This window comes from Coenobita brevimanus, chromosome 98, assembly GCF_032717465.1.
Source record: "Coenobita brevimanus isolate Jiangsu-jjx chromosome 98, ASM3271746v2, whole genome shotgun sequence".
In the NCBI taxonomy this organism is placed as follows: Eukaryota; Metazoa; Arthropoda; class Malacostraca; order Decapoda; family Coenobitidae; genus Coenobita; species Coenobita brevimanus.
Genome location: NC_137051.1, coordinates 36,741,391 through 36,756,377, shown reverse-complemented (window position 1 = coordinate 36,756,377; position 14,987 = coordinate 36,741,391). Strand labels below are relative to the sequence as shown.

The 14,987-nt window shown below is 42.6% G+C and overlaps 1 protein-coding gene across 1 annotated transcript in view; it reads left to right on the top strand.

Moving 5' to 3' along the window:
- The window catches only part of LOC145414034 (G-protein coupled receptor GRL101-like), a 208,725-nt gene that overhangs the window by 174,548 nt on the left and 19,190 nt on the right, over positions 1-14,987 (top strand). The window contains exons 19-20 of the mRNA XM_080283600.1: positions 7,392-7,463; positions 10,945-11,016. Coding sequence (XP_080139726.1) covers positions 7,392-7,463; positions 10,945-11,016 — 144 coding nt within the window. The remainder of the gene's footprint in view (positions 1-7,391; positions 7,464-10,944; positions 11,017-14,987) is intronic.

Below are 14,987 nucleotides of genomic sequence, written 5' to 3'. Positions count from 1 at the left end.
AATCTAATTGACTTGAATTTGTCTCTCTGTTATTTTATTTTTATTTTTCTTAGAGGGAACAATTTTACGGACTTGTGGCCTTTGGTTCCTTCTTCCTTGCATTAAAAAAAAAAAAAAATCTCTTTCTTCCCTGGCCCATCTTGACAGGGAGGATAACATATGGGCAGAGAAACATCCCAAGCATCTCTCAGCCTTAAAATATTACCCAGCAGAGGAAATTGTGAGGGAGAGGAGGCGAAATGTGAGGCGGAGTTATGCCCCTCACGACAGTATCTAACCCGGAAAGAAATGCAGCTGTTTACTTCTTTACCACGAAGTCTTCATATTATTTTAATTTCTGCCTCTTCCAGACGATTTTCTTCAGCGTAACGAAGTACACTGCGAATGGCGGTAGAGGGGGATTGGGTGTGTGTGTCCTTAATGAACGGTTTTATCAGGGAATTCTCTTAACCTGAACAAAATCGTTTGACAGCAGAGAGATAAAACAACAGAATTAAGCCATCGCAATAAATGAATAATGTATGAGAGGATCTATGACTCGTTGTCACTAAAAATTGTCAAAATATCTTGATTAATTTTGACAACAGCTTTTAATATCAAGTGGAAGTGTTCTATCGTGTGCACAGAAACTTGTAATGGAATCTAGTATTAAACAAAACTGCTGAAGATGTTCCAAGTTTCTCCCCAGGTACTTTGGTTAATCTTGAATGATCTTGGCGTATCTGTGTCGTAAACATATACAGGTGAAGAACAGCCCGCGGTGGTGAAATACAATGAAGTAGAATTTGTATGGTATGATAAATTGTAAAAAAAAAAAATGTAATAAGGCAGGAGGTTGATATATTTGAGCGACAATCCTAAACTCAAAATTGTGTCAAAATTGTGTCAGAGTTAATTTTCACTTTCAGTTCTTGTAATAACGCTTCTCAAAAGCAAACCTCCCCCTCCTTCTCTCCCCCTCCACCTCATTCACATACAGTCTCCTCGTCAGTTTCTCACTCCCCATCCTCTCCACATGGCCAAACCACCTCAGTGTCACAAAATACAATTCCACGAAGAGTAAACTTACCGAATCTAAAGGAAGCCACATACCATCACTGTGTGCAACTTGAATTGTACTTTGGTTAAAATTTGTCTCAGGTTGTCTTAAAAATTAACAGTACCATTTTTTTCTTTTTTTTAGTACAAGATGATAACTTTTTGACTTGTAGGAAGCTGGGATTTCTCTCTCTCTCTCTCTCTCTCTCTCTCTCTCTCTCTCTCTCTCTCTCTCTGAAGTTCAAGTTTTAATAATACTGTGTCTTTTATTTATCTCATATTCTCTCAAAAATAAACCACACGAATTCTTGAGAAGTGGATGATAACCTTTTAATTTGCAGAAGGCTGTAGTGCTCCCTCTTGTTTTTTTTGTTTTTTTTCCTTGTGTCGTTCAAGTTTTAATGGAATTGTGGTTTTTACTTCCCATATTCCCCCCAAAATGAACAGTACGATTATTTTTTGAGAAATGAATGATACTTTTTAACTTACAGAAGGCTGAAGTGCTCTCTCTCTCAACATGGCTTTCCTCTAAGTTTCACATTTTACGAAGAATAGTTTAGTTGTCGTTTTAAAGTTGCAAGTAACACTGAAAATGGGAATCCACGCGAAATATTGTGATAGTATTGCGATTTTTTCTGCCCTTAATCCATCCCTGTACAGCCCCTGATAATTAAAAAAGAAAAGGAGGAACCCGAGGCTAGGCTTTGTAATGCCTCTTAGTTTCGTCAGGTATGGAAGCTTCCTAACACCTCTTCCTTAGCGACTTACTTTTGGAAATGGCTAGTTAATATCCGTTTGCACGTTCTCTGTGTAGAATATGTTGATAATGGAATGACAATGAACACAGAAGAGCACGGCAAGGTGTAGTGAGCAAAATAAACCGCTTGGGAAATGGCGATAGGGGATAGTATTTTTCGCTGTGGGCCGGTTCGATCGACTTACTAGGCCACCAGGCGCGCGATAGTAGTTATAGAGTTGTCTTTCGCTTTGAGGGGGTGGATGGTGGGTGCTGTGCTGGTATTAAGCAGATATTTATACCAAGGAGTGGAACACGAAGGCGTTGTATGCAAAATAACTCCCTATGAACAACGCCATAAAGGCCAGTATTCTCTTCGGTTAAGGAAGTTCCCCTAACACCTCTTCCTAAACGATTTATTTTGTTTATTGGAACCTTAATGCCCCCTTCTGTGTAACATAAATCCTTCCAATATCACCATTCTCTGCATAAATAACGTACAACATTATATTAACCAACAGACGTATCCAAAAATAAATCGCTAAGGGGGAGGTGTTAGGGAGCTTGGGGGAAATACTGGGCAAATTCTCCGAGGCCAGAGGATAATATAGCGTAATATCGCCGCCACACCGCCGTGTTAGAGGAACTGCAGCGGATATTTGTTCAGCAACTATTTTCATAATCTCATATTAGCAATGTTACTCGCCGCGATGAAAGGTAAGGCAGGTAGGCAGGCAGGCAGGCAGGTAGGGGGTGTAGGCAGGTCACGGCAGGCGGAGGTACGCTTGTGGAGGAACTTTGAGGGTAGCTAGGCCAGGTTATTAGTTTTCCTTCCCTCAGTGTCTTGTTTAGGGGGATTCTTTCTTCATTTTTTATCTCTCGTCCAATCTTTTCTTCTCTCTTCTTTATGTTTACTTCATTTAATTCTCTCTCTCTCTCTCTCTCTCTCTCTCTCTCTCTCTCTCTCTCTCTCCATGCTCGTGTGTATACAGAAAAATATATATATATATATATATATATATATATATATATATATATATATATATATATATATATATATATATATATATATTTCTAGTGTCATTTAAATAATTTCTTTACTCTGATTCACATAAAGTCACAATTGCGCCATGTTGGAATTCTCTAAAAGAATGTACGAGGCTGTGTGTGTGTGTGTGTGTGTGTGTGTGCGCGCGCGCGCAATAACAAAGTTTAATATATTGCTCGCTCTTGGTCAGCATAAATCACTCGGAACCAAGTGACGGGAGAGTGTGCAGACTTCTAAATAATTTCCACGAACTTCCTTATCCAACGTACACTATTTCGTCTACCCAGTGTGGCCTCAGTTGTATACTAAATTCTTATATTTTGTCTGAACCCATTAATTTCATTGATGTTTTATATTTTATTTTTGCTATCTTCTGGGTTGTTTTATTGATCTTAAACTTTTACATTTAGAGAGGTTAGAGAACAGACTTTATTTTGCCCATACAACATAAAGGCATTCTCAAGGCTGAATAGATACGTCTGGCAGCACCAAGAATAACACGGAAAAATGTCTAATTGGGACGAAATGGCTAATAATTCTCTCACACTCCAGCCCCCGTGCCTCAAGCCGCCGAAGGCCCGCCCTCCTCTACCCAGATGAAAACAGAGGGTGACATGCGAGAACCACGGTGCAAAATTTCCCGTGCTGTAAAATGCTGCTGGGGGAGTTTTATCATTTTTACGCCTTTCATGAACTGGCTCGTGGCTGGATATGAGGGTAAAAATGGAGCTCGTAGGAGTTTGTATAAATTTTACGGTCGCAGTTACTCGAAATGATAATCCTTCCTGACACACATTGCACCTCGAGAAGATTTTTGCTAACGCGCTTCGAGAACTGACTTGTAACTGAGGGTAAAAATGGAGTACCGGTATGTAGTATTCTTTTTTTTCTCTCTCCTCTCTCTCTCTCTCTCTTTAATGCAGGGAAGAAGGAACCAAAGGCCAGGAACCCGCAAACCGTTCCCTCCCAGCAAAAGCAAAAACAAGACAACAGAGAGCCAAATTCAAGATCCGTTCCTGGTATAATCAGAACGTTTTCGAGATGTCACTGCTTCTTCACTTTCGTAAATACAAAAGCAATAATCGTACTGTAAATTTGCTGTATACATGGTGCTCCAGTCTTTTTGAGTTTTTTATTGGCTGGTGGAATCGGTAGCATGCTTAGCTCGCACGTGAGGGGTCCCGCGTTCGACTCCCGGGCTACCTGAGTCTCTATTCCAGTCGCTTCCTACCTGTAATTGAAATGAGGACCTGGATTTTTAACTTGACGGTTGCGTGTGTTTGGGGGGATATTTGCTGGGTGCTTCTTAGACAGGTTTATTGTTTATACCCTTCTTCAGGTGCTCGAGTGGGACATCTTCGCGTGGTGGCAGCAACATGACCAGGTGTCTCCACTGCCTGGTTATACAAGCGTCCTTGGTTTATTCCCTATCTCTTATCCCCCAGGAGAAAGATGATGGCTTGCAGAAGGGTAACTTAAGAGTGCATTTCACTGGGTCACATTCAGATGAGTCTAAGGCTGCAATTACCACTACTTCCTTCCTCTGCAGACATATTCCACTTTGCATTCACTCCTCACCTACATACGAAAGCATTGTATTTACATGATTAGATTATACATTTATTTTTTTATTTTCACTACCACAATAAAATAATACGTGGGATGTTGATCAAAAATGCCATCTTGGAAATCATATTTATAATGTTCGAGAAATAATTTTTGGTTGAAGCTGGGAAAAAGAAAAGAAAAAAGCGTTGTCCGTTCTCCAATTTCATCATCACTTATCTCATTTCCTTGCAGACTTTTTCCCTTCAACACTGTTTTTCGCAGTATATATATTTTTTTTCGAGTTTTCTCTTTCCGTCTCTATCATTTTTGCGTTTTTATGTGGTGCTTTTAAACGTCCTTCATCTTTGAGTATTTTACGAATTTTGCCATTGGTAGTGTTGCCTCCCCCCTCCCTTTCCGTCCTTACCTTCCTTTCCCTTCCTTGTTTTCCTTCTCCAATTCTTTCCCTTTTGTGATTCTCTCTCCCTCCCTTTCCCGTTTCCATTCTTTGCTTTCCTTCCTTCTTTCATTTGCCTTCTCTTCTTTTCTGTCATTCTTTTCCAGTCCCTGCCTCCCTTCCCCTCTTCCCTCCTATCCCCCTCCCTTCCCTTCCCTTCCCTTCCCTCCCCTTCCCTTCCCTTTCCATCCTTTCCTTTCCTTTGCTTTCCCCTATTTTCATCCATTCTTTTTCTGCTTCCCGTTCTTGCTTTCCTTTCCTTTCCTTCCATACTTTCCTTCCTTTTCCCTTATGCTTCTCTTCTCTTCCCTTTCATACTTTTCTTCCCTTTCCTTCGCAGTGTCCGTTCCCTTTACTTGCTTTCCTCTCCTTATCTTACGCGTCCTTCCTACCTTTCCACTCCCTTCCCTTCATTCCATTCCATTTCCCTTCTCTTCCCTTCCCTCTCCTAGTTCGTGCTTCATTCTACTCTACTTCATTGTGGATTCTCTCTCTCTCTCTCTCTCTCTCTCTCTCTCTCTCTCTCTCTCTCTCTTTGTGCGCCTGGGAATTCCTTTGTCGTCCTCCGCCTTAGGGCACGTCTACTCATGTACTCAAACATATTACTATTTTAACAACACAGCTGGTAACGTTTCGATACATATTTGCAACAGTATTTGGACAGGCGTATGAAAACATGTTACAGTACAGCTTCGAACACTGGCAGCAGAGGCGATGGGATAAGTGTGTCCATACCAGGCAGCTGAGACTTCACCATGATGCTGCCAACATGATCTGGACGCTGCTGCTCCCGACGTGTTTGCTGCTTGTTCGTTATTGTTTTGTTTACACATTGCCAGCACTTGTTCACGCACACGTGTGGACGCGCGCTTACATCTCACCACTCCAGTTCCCCCCCCCCAAAAAAAAAAAAATAATAAATAAATAAATAATAATAATAATGATAATAATCGGTGTTTGGAGATTATCTTTTCCTTTTGTTCACAGTTTCATCTTTTGGAAAATAATAATAAAAAAACATGCAGTAATGGATGTATTTACTTCATATTTACACACACACACACACACACACACACACACACACACACACACACACGACAGAGAGAGAGAGAAAGCGTCCACCTGGTCCGTAGGTCACCGTACGTTTTGTTACGAGACGAAATATAAATCAGATAATGGATGTAACGTGAAGGGCGGTGATCACAATGCACGTGAGTAGAATGAAAACACAGGTGAATATTTCCAGATTTCGATGTGATATTGAGGTGTTGCAATGCCTGTTGGTAATTTAATAACTAATGTAATAATACCACTTTTTTCAGTGTATGTGAGTGAGGTGGAGGGGGAGAGAGGGAGGGGGAAGCCAAGGATGAGATGGAGGGATGGACTGGAGAGGTATATGAGAGAGGAGAGTGTGAGTTGAGAGCAGGGCAGTGAAATGGCGGGGGACAGGGCGACGTGGAGGCGATTTGTTTGTGGCCACCCCGTATGGGATTAAGGCGTCTGGCAATGGATAGATAGATAGGTATCGTGTGCTTTTCGAGATGTTTAACAAAATTGATGTGGCGAATTAATGTTCTCTTCAGCGCTGGTATATTTCATTCTCTCTCTCTCTCTCTCTCTCTCTCTCTCTCTCTCTTGCAACAGTGACCTTTGATGTTACGCAACCATACAATTGGATGTTTTGTGTAATCAGTTATTTGGGTCATGCCAACGTGAAGACAGGAAAACTACCACCATACCTTCCAATCACCACTTCTACCTGTCGACTCAAAAGACCTACAGGTAAAACGCAGGTAATCACAACTCAGCGAGGCACAGATCGTAAAACAACTCGTAAATACGCAAAGCGAATTAGTCATCACAATTATTTTGACTAACGGGAAACACAAACACTTTTTCTGCATACCAAACTCCTCCTGAAGTAACTATGAATTTTCCTTCTGCACACAGCGATTTCGTCCTAAATGCCTCCACGTTCGACACTAACCTTTCCACTGTCGAATCCAGAGGCCTCCCGGAAACCGCAGTCGATCCAAGCTTAGCCACACACAATCCTGGGCCAGCTGGGTGCATGCACAGTGGGAGAGTTGTTCCATGTATATTTTTCATTAAACAGCTTTCAAATATTCCCATCTTCGCCTGAGTAGACGCTGATTTTTCCTGCCACACACTTCTCAGCGCCTCGTATACCTTTTTTTATTTTTCTGTGGCTGACATCACGTCTCTTACTGTAGTTTCGTTTGATGCTATGTCCACTCCAAGTACGCCTAATACTTCACTTCTTCCCTGTTTTCGACATTTAGATTTACTGTCATTTGTGTGTGTGTGTGTGTGTGTGTGTGTGTGTGTGTGTGTGTGTGTGTGTGTGTGTGTGTGTGTGTGTATGTGTGTGTGATAGTTTTAATGGGTTGGGTTTGCATCCCTTACTCTACGTCTGTTATTTAGTATTAAACAGTATCTGATCATGGTTATATTACTGATGATTCTCTCTCTCTCTCTCTCTCTCTCTCTCTCTCTCTCTCTCTCTCTCTCTCTCTCTCTCTCTCTCTCTCTCTCACCAGGGACCTCAGCCAGCAGAGACTCACCAACATCTCCCGCCTCGCCTTCCTTGGTCTCCGCTCCCTACTTAACCTGTAAGTCATTCCACACCTGTTTTTACCTTAATTAATTTTGATTCACCTGGTTTGTGTTTATCCCTCGTCATTCTCACCTGCCCGTTCCTAGGTGTTTGTGCAAGGATATTTTCACACTTACATCCGTTTGTGCCTATTCTGTTACTTCCTCATTTGTGTTTTTCTTCCTGTATCATTCTCACTCTCACCTGCATTGCTTTGAATGTATGTGCATGGGTGTAAATTTAGACACTCTCTCTCTCTCTCTCTCTCTCTCTCTCTCTCTCTCTCTCTCTCTCTCTAAACATTCTTAATCACATTCCTTTTTCCACGGTAAGCCAATCCGTAACTATATTAATCCAAAAAAATTATCATTGGGTAAACATAACTCTTTTTCCATCAGCCATTAAAATTTGAAAATCCCCGCCATTTTTTCGTATATGTAATTAATGGCGCCTATGATGGATTTGCGCCCGTTCAATTAAGAGAGAGAGAGAGAGAGAGAAAGAGAGAGCCCAGTCCTCATCTCGAAACTGGTGGATATTATGATCATTAAGCTGCACTTCTGACGGGTACGGGGTTAGGGAACTTTGCTGGCTGCGTTCATGTGTCCCTACGAACCTCCCCAACACCTCTTCCTAGTCGATTTATTTTGCTTATTACACCCTGCCCTTCTCTTCTGTGTTGCTTTAATCATTCTGATATCACCATACTCTACAGATATAATATACAGAATGATGCAAAAAGTATAGAATCCCAAACAGAAGTAGGCCATGGATATTTGGAACTGTGTGTAAGGGAAAGTGGTGCAAACTAAGTACATGGTGTGCTCAAAAAGATAAAAAAAAAAAATGTATATATGGAGAAAAAAAATTTATATATGGAGGCAGGAACAGTAAACACACACACACACACACACACACACACACACACACACACACACACACACACACACACACACACCTTGGAATATTTCTTTAACGTGTCCACACTTCACCTCACTCTTCGCCTCGATAGCCCACCTTACTCTCCAACTCAACCCCTCTCACTACACCCACACCCACCCTCTCACTACACCCACACCCACCCTCTCACCACACCCACACACACACACCCTCTCACCACACACACACACATTCTCACCACACCCACACTCACCCTCTCACCACACCCACACACACACACTCTCACCACACACACACACACACACACACTCACCACACACACACACACACACACACACACACACACACACACACACACACACACACACACACACACACACACACACACACACACACACACACACACACACACACTCTCACCACACACACACACACACACACACACACACACACACACACACACACACACACACACACACACACACACACACACACACACACACACACACACACACACCTTCTCACCACACCCACACACACCCTCTCACCACACCCACACACACCCTCACACCACACACACCCACACACACCCTCTCACCACACCCAGCTGCTCTCTGTATCAGGCTCATTCAGTATTTCAAATCTCTGCCAATATTTCAAATTCCTGTCTCATATTTCACATCATTAAATTCTTGGCCTTCTTCCCTGGCGCTCGTCCTGCTCATTATTTTCGCCATTTTTATGTCGTCATTTCATTTCTTTTTACTAAATGGCTTTGAAATCTTTCGAGTAACTGTCGTAGCAAACGAGCCAGTGGGTAGAAATGAGTCTTTGATGTTACTTTTTATATTTAATTGTCTTCATCACCGCTGTGTCAAAGGATACTGTTTACTGGACTCTGGCAGTGTGTACCCACCAGGCAGGGAGGGTACTTGAAAAAGGTAAACTAATGAGAGCTACAAGCACGTCAGTACTACTTGATGCTGGTTAAAGCTGCGGCTGTCTTTGCTATCGGTATTTGTCTCCGTTAACCACAGAATTATCCATCTGTCTATCTATATATATGACGTGTTAACCACAGAATTATCCATCTGTCTATCTATATATATGACGTGGAACATTTTGAACGTCGGATTCCACTTGTTAGTAGATTCACTGTGATTAATGATGAATGTTGGTGTGCTTGAATCATGTTTAATTATACTTCTAAAACTGCACAAGTTAGCGTTTCCCATTTTTCCTCCGGTAAACAAAGCAGTGATAGATAGTTACCTAGTTATTCCCAAAGTGCTTCTTAATTATATATATTGTCCATCCTTCTGTGTGTGTGTGTGTGTGTGTGTGTGTGTGTGTGTGTGTGTGTGTGTGTGTGTGTGTGTATGTGTGTGTGTGGCACAGGCTCAGCAGCAGCACAGGTGTAATTACGGTACACATCAGCACTGGCAGGCGACCTCGGGGAGACACACGCTTTCATAATAATTACTGCCACACTGTCACTCCATTACCGCCTCACACCCCCCCACACCAACCATAATGGATTTACTCAGCTAGACACGTGTACCGTCACCAACACAAGTCTCGCCTCAACCACCTCTCTCTGTGAACTTTGGAGTTTGGTCTTTAAAAAAATAAGTAAATAAAAAAGCGACAATGTTGACACCGATCCGAGAGCAAATAAAGTGATCACTATGGGTTGATGCGAATTTGGGGAAATGACAATAACAGCAATAACAACAGTAACAATAACAACAACAACAACAACAATTATTTACTGTTAAAGATCGTAAATACACACTAAGATGTTTACTGCACAAGCTAATTCACAACTTAAGCAATCTTGGAAGACGCAGGTAAATTATTAGGCACTTTAACCATCTGAAAACACAACACCCTAACAACCACAACACCCTAGCAACCACACCACCCTAACAACCACACCACCCTACCAACCACACCACCCTACCAACCACAACACCCTACCAACCACACCACCCTAGCAACCACACCACCCTACCAACCACAACACCCTACCAACCACAACACCCTACCAACCACAACACCCTACCAACCACGACACCCTACCAACCACAACACCCTACCAAACACAACACCCTACCAACCGCACCACCCTACCAACCACATCACCCTACCAACCACACCACCCTACCAACCACAACATCTTAGCAACCACACCACCCTAGCAACCACACCACCCTAGCAACCACAACACCCTACCAACCACACCACCCTAGCAACCACAACACCCTACCAACCACATCACCCCAGCAAACACAACACCCTAACAACCACAGTACCCTAGCAACCACAACACCCTAGCAACCACAACACCCTACCAACCACAACACCCTACCAACCACAACACCCTACCAACCACAACACCCTACCAACCACAACACCCTACCAACCACAACATCCTACCAACCACAACATCCTACCAACCACACCACCCTACCAACCACATCACCTCAGCAACCACAACACCCCAGCAACCACAACACCCTACCAACCACAACACCCTACCAACCACAACACCCTAGCGACACCGTCCAATAACGTCAGCCTGTGTTGTGTTTCAGTAACCTCTCCAACAACGAGCTGTCTCAACTGGTAGGGGGCTCCTTCAGCGGCCTCTCAAGCCTTCTGTCACTGTAAGTACTGAGGAAGGGAGGGTTGTAGGTAAAATGGAGAGAAGGAGGGAGGAAGGGAAGCAGGAAGGGAGAGAAGGAGGGAGGGAGGAAAGCAGGAAGGGAGAGAAGGAGGGAGGGAAGGAAGCAGGAAGGGAGAGAAGGAGGGAGGGAGGGAAGCAGGAAGAGAGAGAAGGAGGGAGGGAGAAAGGGAGGGAGGGAGAGAAAGAAGGCGTAGAGGCAGACAGACAGAACGGAGGGAGGGTGGGAGGGATAGATTATTAGAAGGAGGATGAGGTGAAAGGAAGTAGGGAGGGAGGGAGAGAGGGAAGGAAACAGGCAGGAAGGGAGCGAAGGAAGCTGGCACTGAGGGAAGGAGGAGGTAGACATAGGGAAGGTAGGGAGGAAGAGGAAAACAGTTGGGAAAGACGAGAAAGGGAAGGGGAGGAAGACAGATAAAGAGACGACTTTGAATGGAGGCGAACGGTAGGAAGGAAGAGAAGGAGATAGTAGGAAGAGAGGAGAGGAAGCTGAAAGGAGGAGGAGGAGGAGGAGGATGTTGAGAGGGACGGAAATATGCAGAAAGGAAAATGAATTAGAAGGAATGGAAAGAAAAGGAAAGATAATGCTGAGGAATACAAGTGATGAAGCGATGAAGGAGGGAGAGAGAGAGGGCAGGGAGAATGAAAAATAATGAGTTAAGGAAGGGAGGAAATTGGAAGAAGATTGATAAAGATGCAGTCGGGAAGGGAGAAGGGAGAGAAGGAAGTAAAGGAGGAAGAGAGAGAGAGAGAGAGAGAGAGAGAGGCACATGTTTCTCCTTCCCTCATCTCACTTTTATCTCTCTCTTTACTCATCCATTCTCTCATCATTCACTCCACATCCTACTCATTTTTTGTGATATGTAAAGTTTTCCTCTTTCCCAAACCACACATTTATTCATCTTTCTCACACACACACACACACACACACACACACACACACACACACACACACACACACACACACACACACACACACACACACACACACACACACACACACACACACACACACACACACACACACACACACACACACACACACACACTCAGAATTCCCCCACTCCTTTGCCTTACTCTCCTCATTTACACATCCAATAATTCCTTCCTATTCATCTAACTTTATCCTGTTCTGTTTATTATCACGCACTCAACCTGCCCTCACTCACACGCACTCACACACTCAGTTTCACCCTTCCCCACTCCTCTCCTCCTCAAACTTCACACTTATTATGTTATGCACACTTTATATGCACACTCTTCCTCACATACACACATTTTTTCTCTCACATACACTCTTCCTCCCATACACACATACTTCATCCCTTATGTATACACTTTCTCTCATCCTCACACTTACACTCCCGCACATACACATTCACACATACACTCTGCCTCACACACACACACACACACACACACACACACACACACACACACACACACACACACACACACACACACACACACACACACACACACACACACACACACACACACACACACACACACCACCTCCTCACATGTGCACCTCCTCTCTGACAGACACACTCTTTCCCTCACATACACACTCATTTCTCACATACATTCTCGCCCTTTCATGAACGCTCTCTGCTCCAACTCTAGGTCTCTCTAAAGGTCAATTGAATCACCAAGAGACGGAGACAATTCAATATCAAAACTACGTCATTGGGTGGAAGGGGTTAATGGCACGGCTTTTTGGGGGGGAAGTGGTTATTCGCACGATGCCCCTCTCGCAGTCTCCGTAATACATATACTGTATACCAAAATTTGTATACTCTCTCTCTCTCTCTCTCTCTCTCTCTCTCTCTCTCTCTCTCTCTCTCTCATTAAAAACATTACACAAGGGAAAAACACCTCACTAATCAACCCCATTCACTGCCATCTCTCGTCAAAGAAAATGGATATCGGTGACAAAAGAAAAATAAAATAAAAATAATCGCCTTTTAAAATCACAGGACCATTTTTCCGTAAGTAGAGTGAGTGAGAGTGGCTTCGTTTAAAATGGGTTCAACTTTTCATTACTGTTGAACCCTACGATGGCTTTGTGGGTTGTTGAACAGCCAAGAAAAGAAAGAAAGAAAGAAGCCAGCCTGATTCAGCAATGTAATACACAGGTAAATTATTTCCGATGTAGGTGGGCTTCATTAGGAAATACAGGTGTTTAGGTAATTGGTTTTATTTTTTTTTTTCATTTGTAGGATTTACCTTCACGTTCCTAATTTTTGTAGTGTACATAATCTTTTTCTGCCCCCCTACGGATATATGTATATTTCTTTTAATTGTTTATTTAAAGATAGATTGATTTGGATATAGATAGATAGCTGTGTGTACACGAAATACATCTTACACACACACACACACACACACACACACATCAAGGCAGGTGAGGGAAAACGCTCATGGGTACAGTTCCCCAGTGATATCAACCACACGAAGCCAGACTGACAAACAACACATGATACACAGGACACACTACACACATATACACCGCCAACGTTACGGAATTTAGTGTATTACCGAATTATATAAACACGCTGGTATGAATAGGAACTTTGAAAATGTTTGACGAATTAGCCAGGACGTAACGATAACAAGGGCGTGAAATCTGCCAGTCTGTGAGCATTAGTGTTTATTTTCTGATATAAATACAAACTTCATATGTACTGTAAATACCTACACTTACTTTTTAAACTGAGTATCGTGGGGTAATATTTATAAGAACATTTGTAAGAGCACGGAAAATATTACGATCATTACCTGTTCCTGTGAGTGATTGGAGACACGTAAAAGATGTTATGTGTAATTACTGATCTTGCTTAGAGAATGGCAGTAGATTAAGTAGCAATGTTTGGCGCTAAATTCACAGTAGCAGAGAAGAGCTAGATTATTTTTATTTACAAGTTTTTAATGTAATCGTGTTCGTCAGTTTGTCTTCATTCATCATCATCATCCTGACCCTTTTTCCCTGCTAAAGATTGAGAGAGAGAGAGAGAGAGAGAGAGAGAGAGAGAGAGAGAGAGAGAGAGAGAGAGAGAAGAAGAAGAAGAAGAAGAAAAAGAAAAATGTGAGAAGACGAAGAAAGAAATAATGGTGAGAAGTGTAAGAGGAGAGAACCAGTCACCAGAGAGAGAGAAAGAGAGAGTGACATGCATTCATACGTACAAGCTATACAGACATCGTGATACCAGTCAGCGTTAGTATGTCAGGTAATTTAGTGTAATATACAAGAAATAGGGCAGCAGAAAAGGACGGAATTGCAGGTAAGCTCTCCCCCACCCTCCATACCCTCAGGCAAGGGACGGTATAGAAAAACAGAAAGAATACATTATGCGATGAAAATACGCGAAGGAAATTTTACAGGAAGGGCAGAAGGAAGTGATAAGAATGTAATGTGCTTTTATTTAACCGTTATCCCAGTCCTTCATATATGCAACAGGTGAACTCTGGAACTGTCTTCCTCTGTCTGTGTTTCCTACTGCCTATGATCTCCAGTCTTTCAAACGCAGTGTGTCCAGGCATCTGGAAATGAATGGATCTTGAATTTGGCTCTCTGTTATCTTGTTTTTGTTTTTTGTTTTGTTTTTTGAGGGAACTATTTGCGGGCTCCTGGCCTTTGGTTCCTTCTTCCCTACTAAGATAAGAAAAATTAACCTCAGAGAAAATCCTACTCTAATAAGCTTTGAAAACTTACTTAACACTGATAAGATATACGGATTAAGTCATGTAGGTTACTTCTTGTGCTAATATATATCCTGAATTTCTACAAACTGCATGTCAGGGATGATGATGATGATGGTGGTGGTGGTGGTGGTGGTGGTGGTGGTGGTGATGGTGATGGTGATGGGATATAATGCCAATAGATCAAAATGTCAGTAATGGCTAAGTGATTGCCTCATCTGTTTATCGGTGTATTAATAACAGAACTACTAA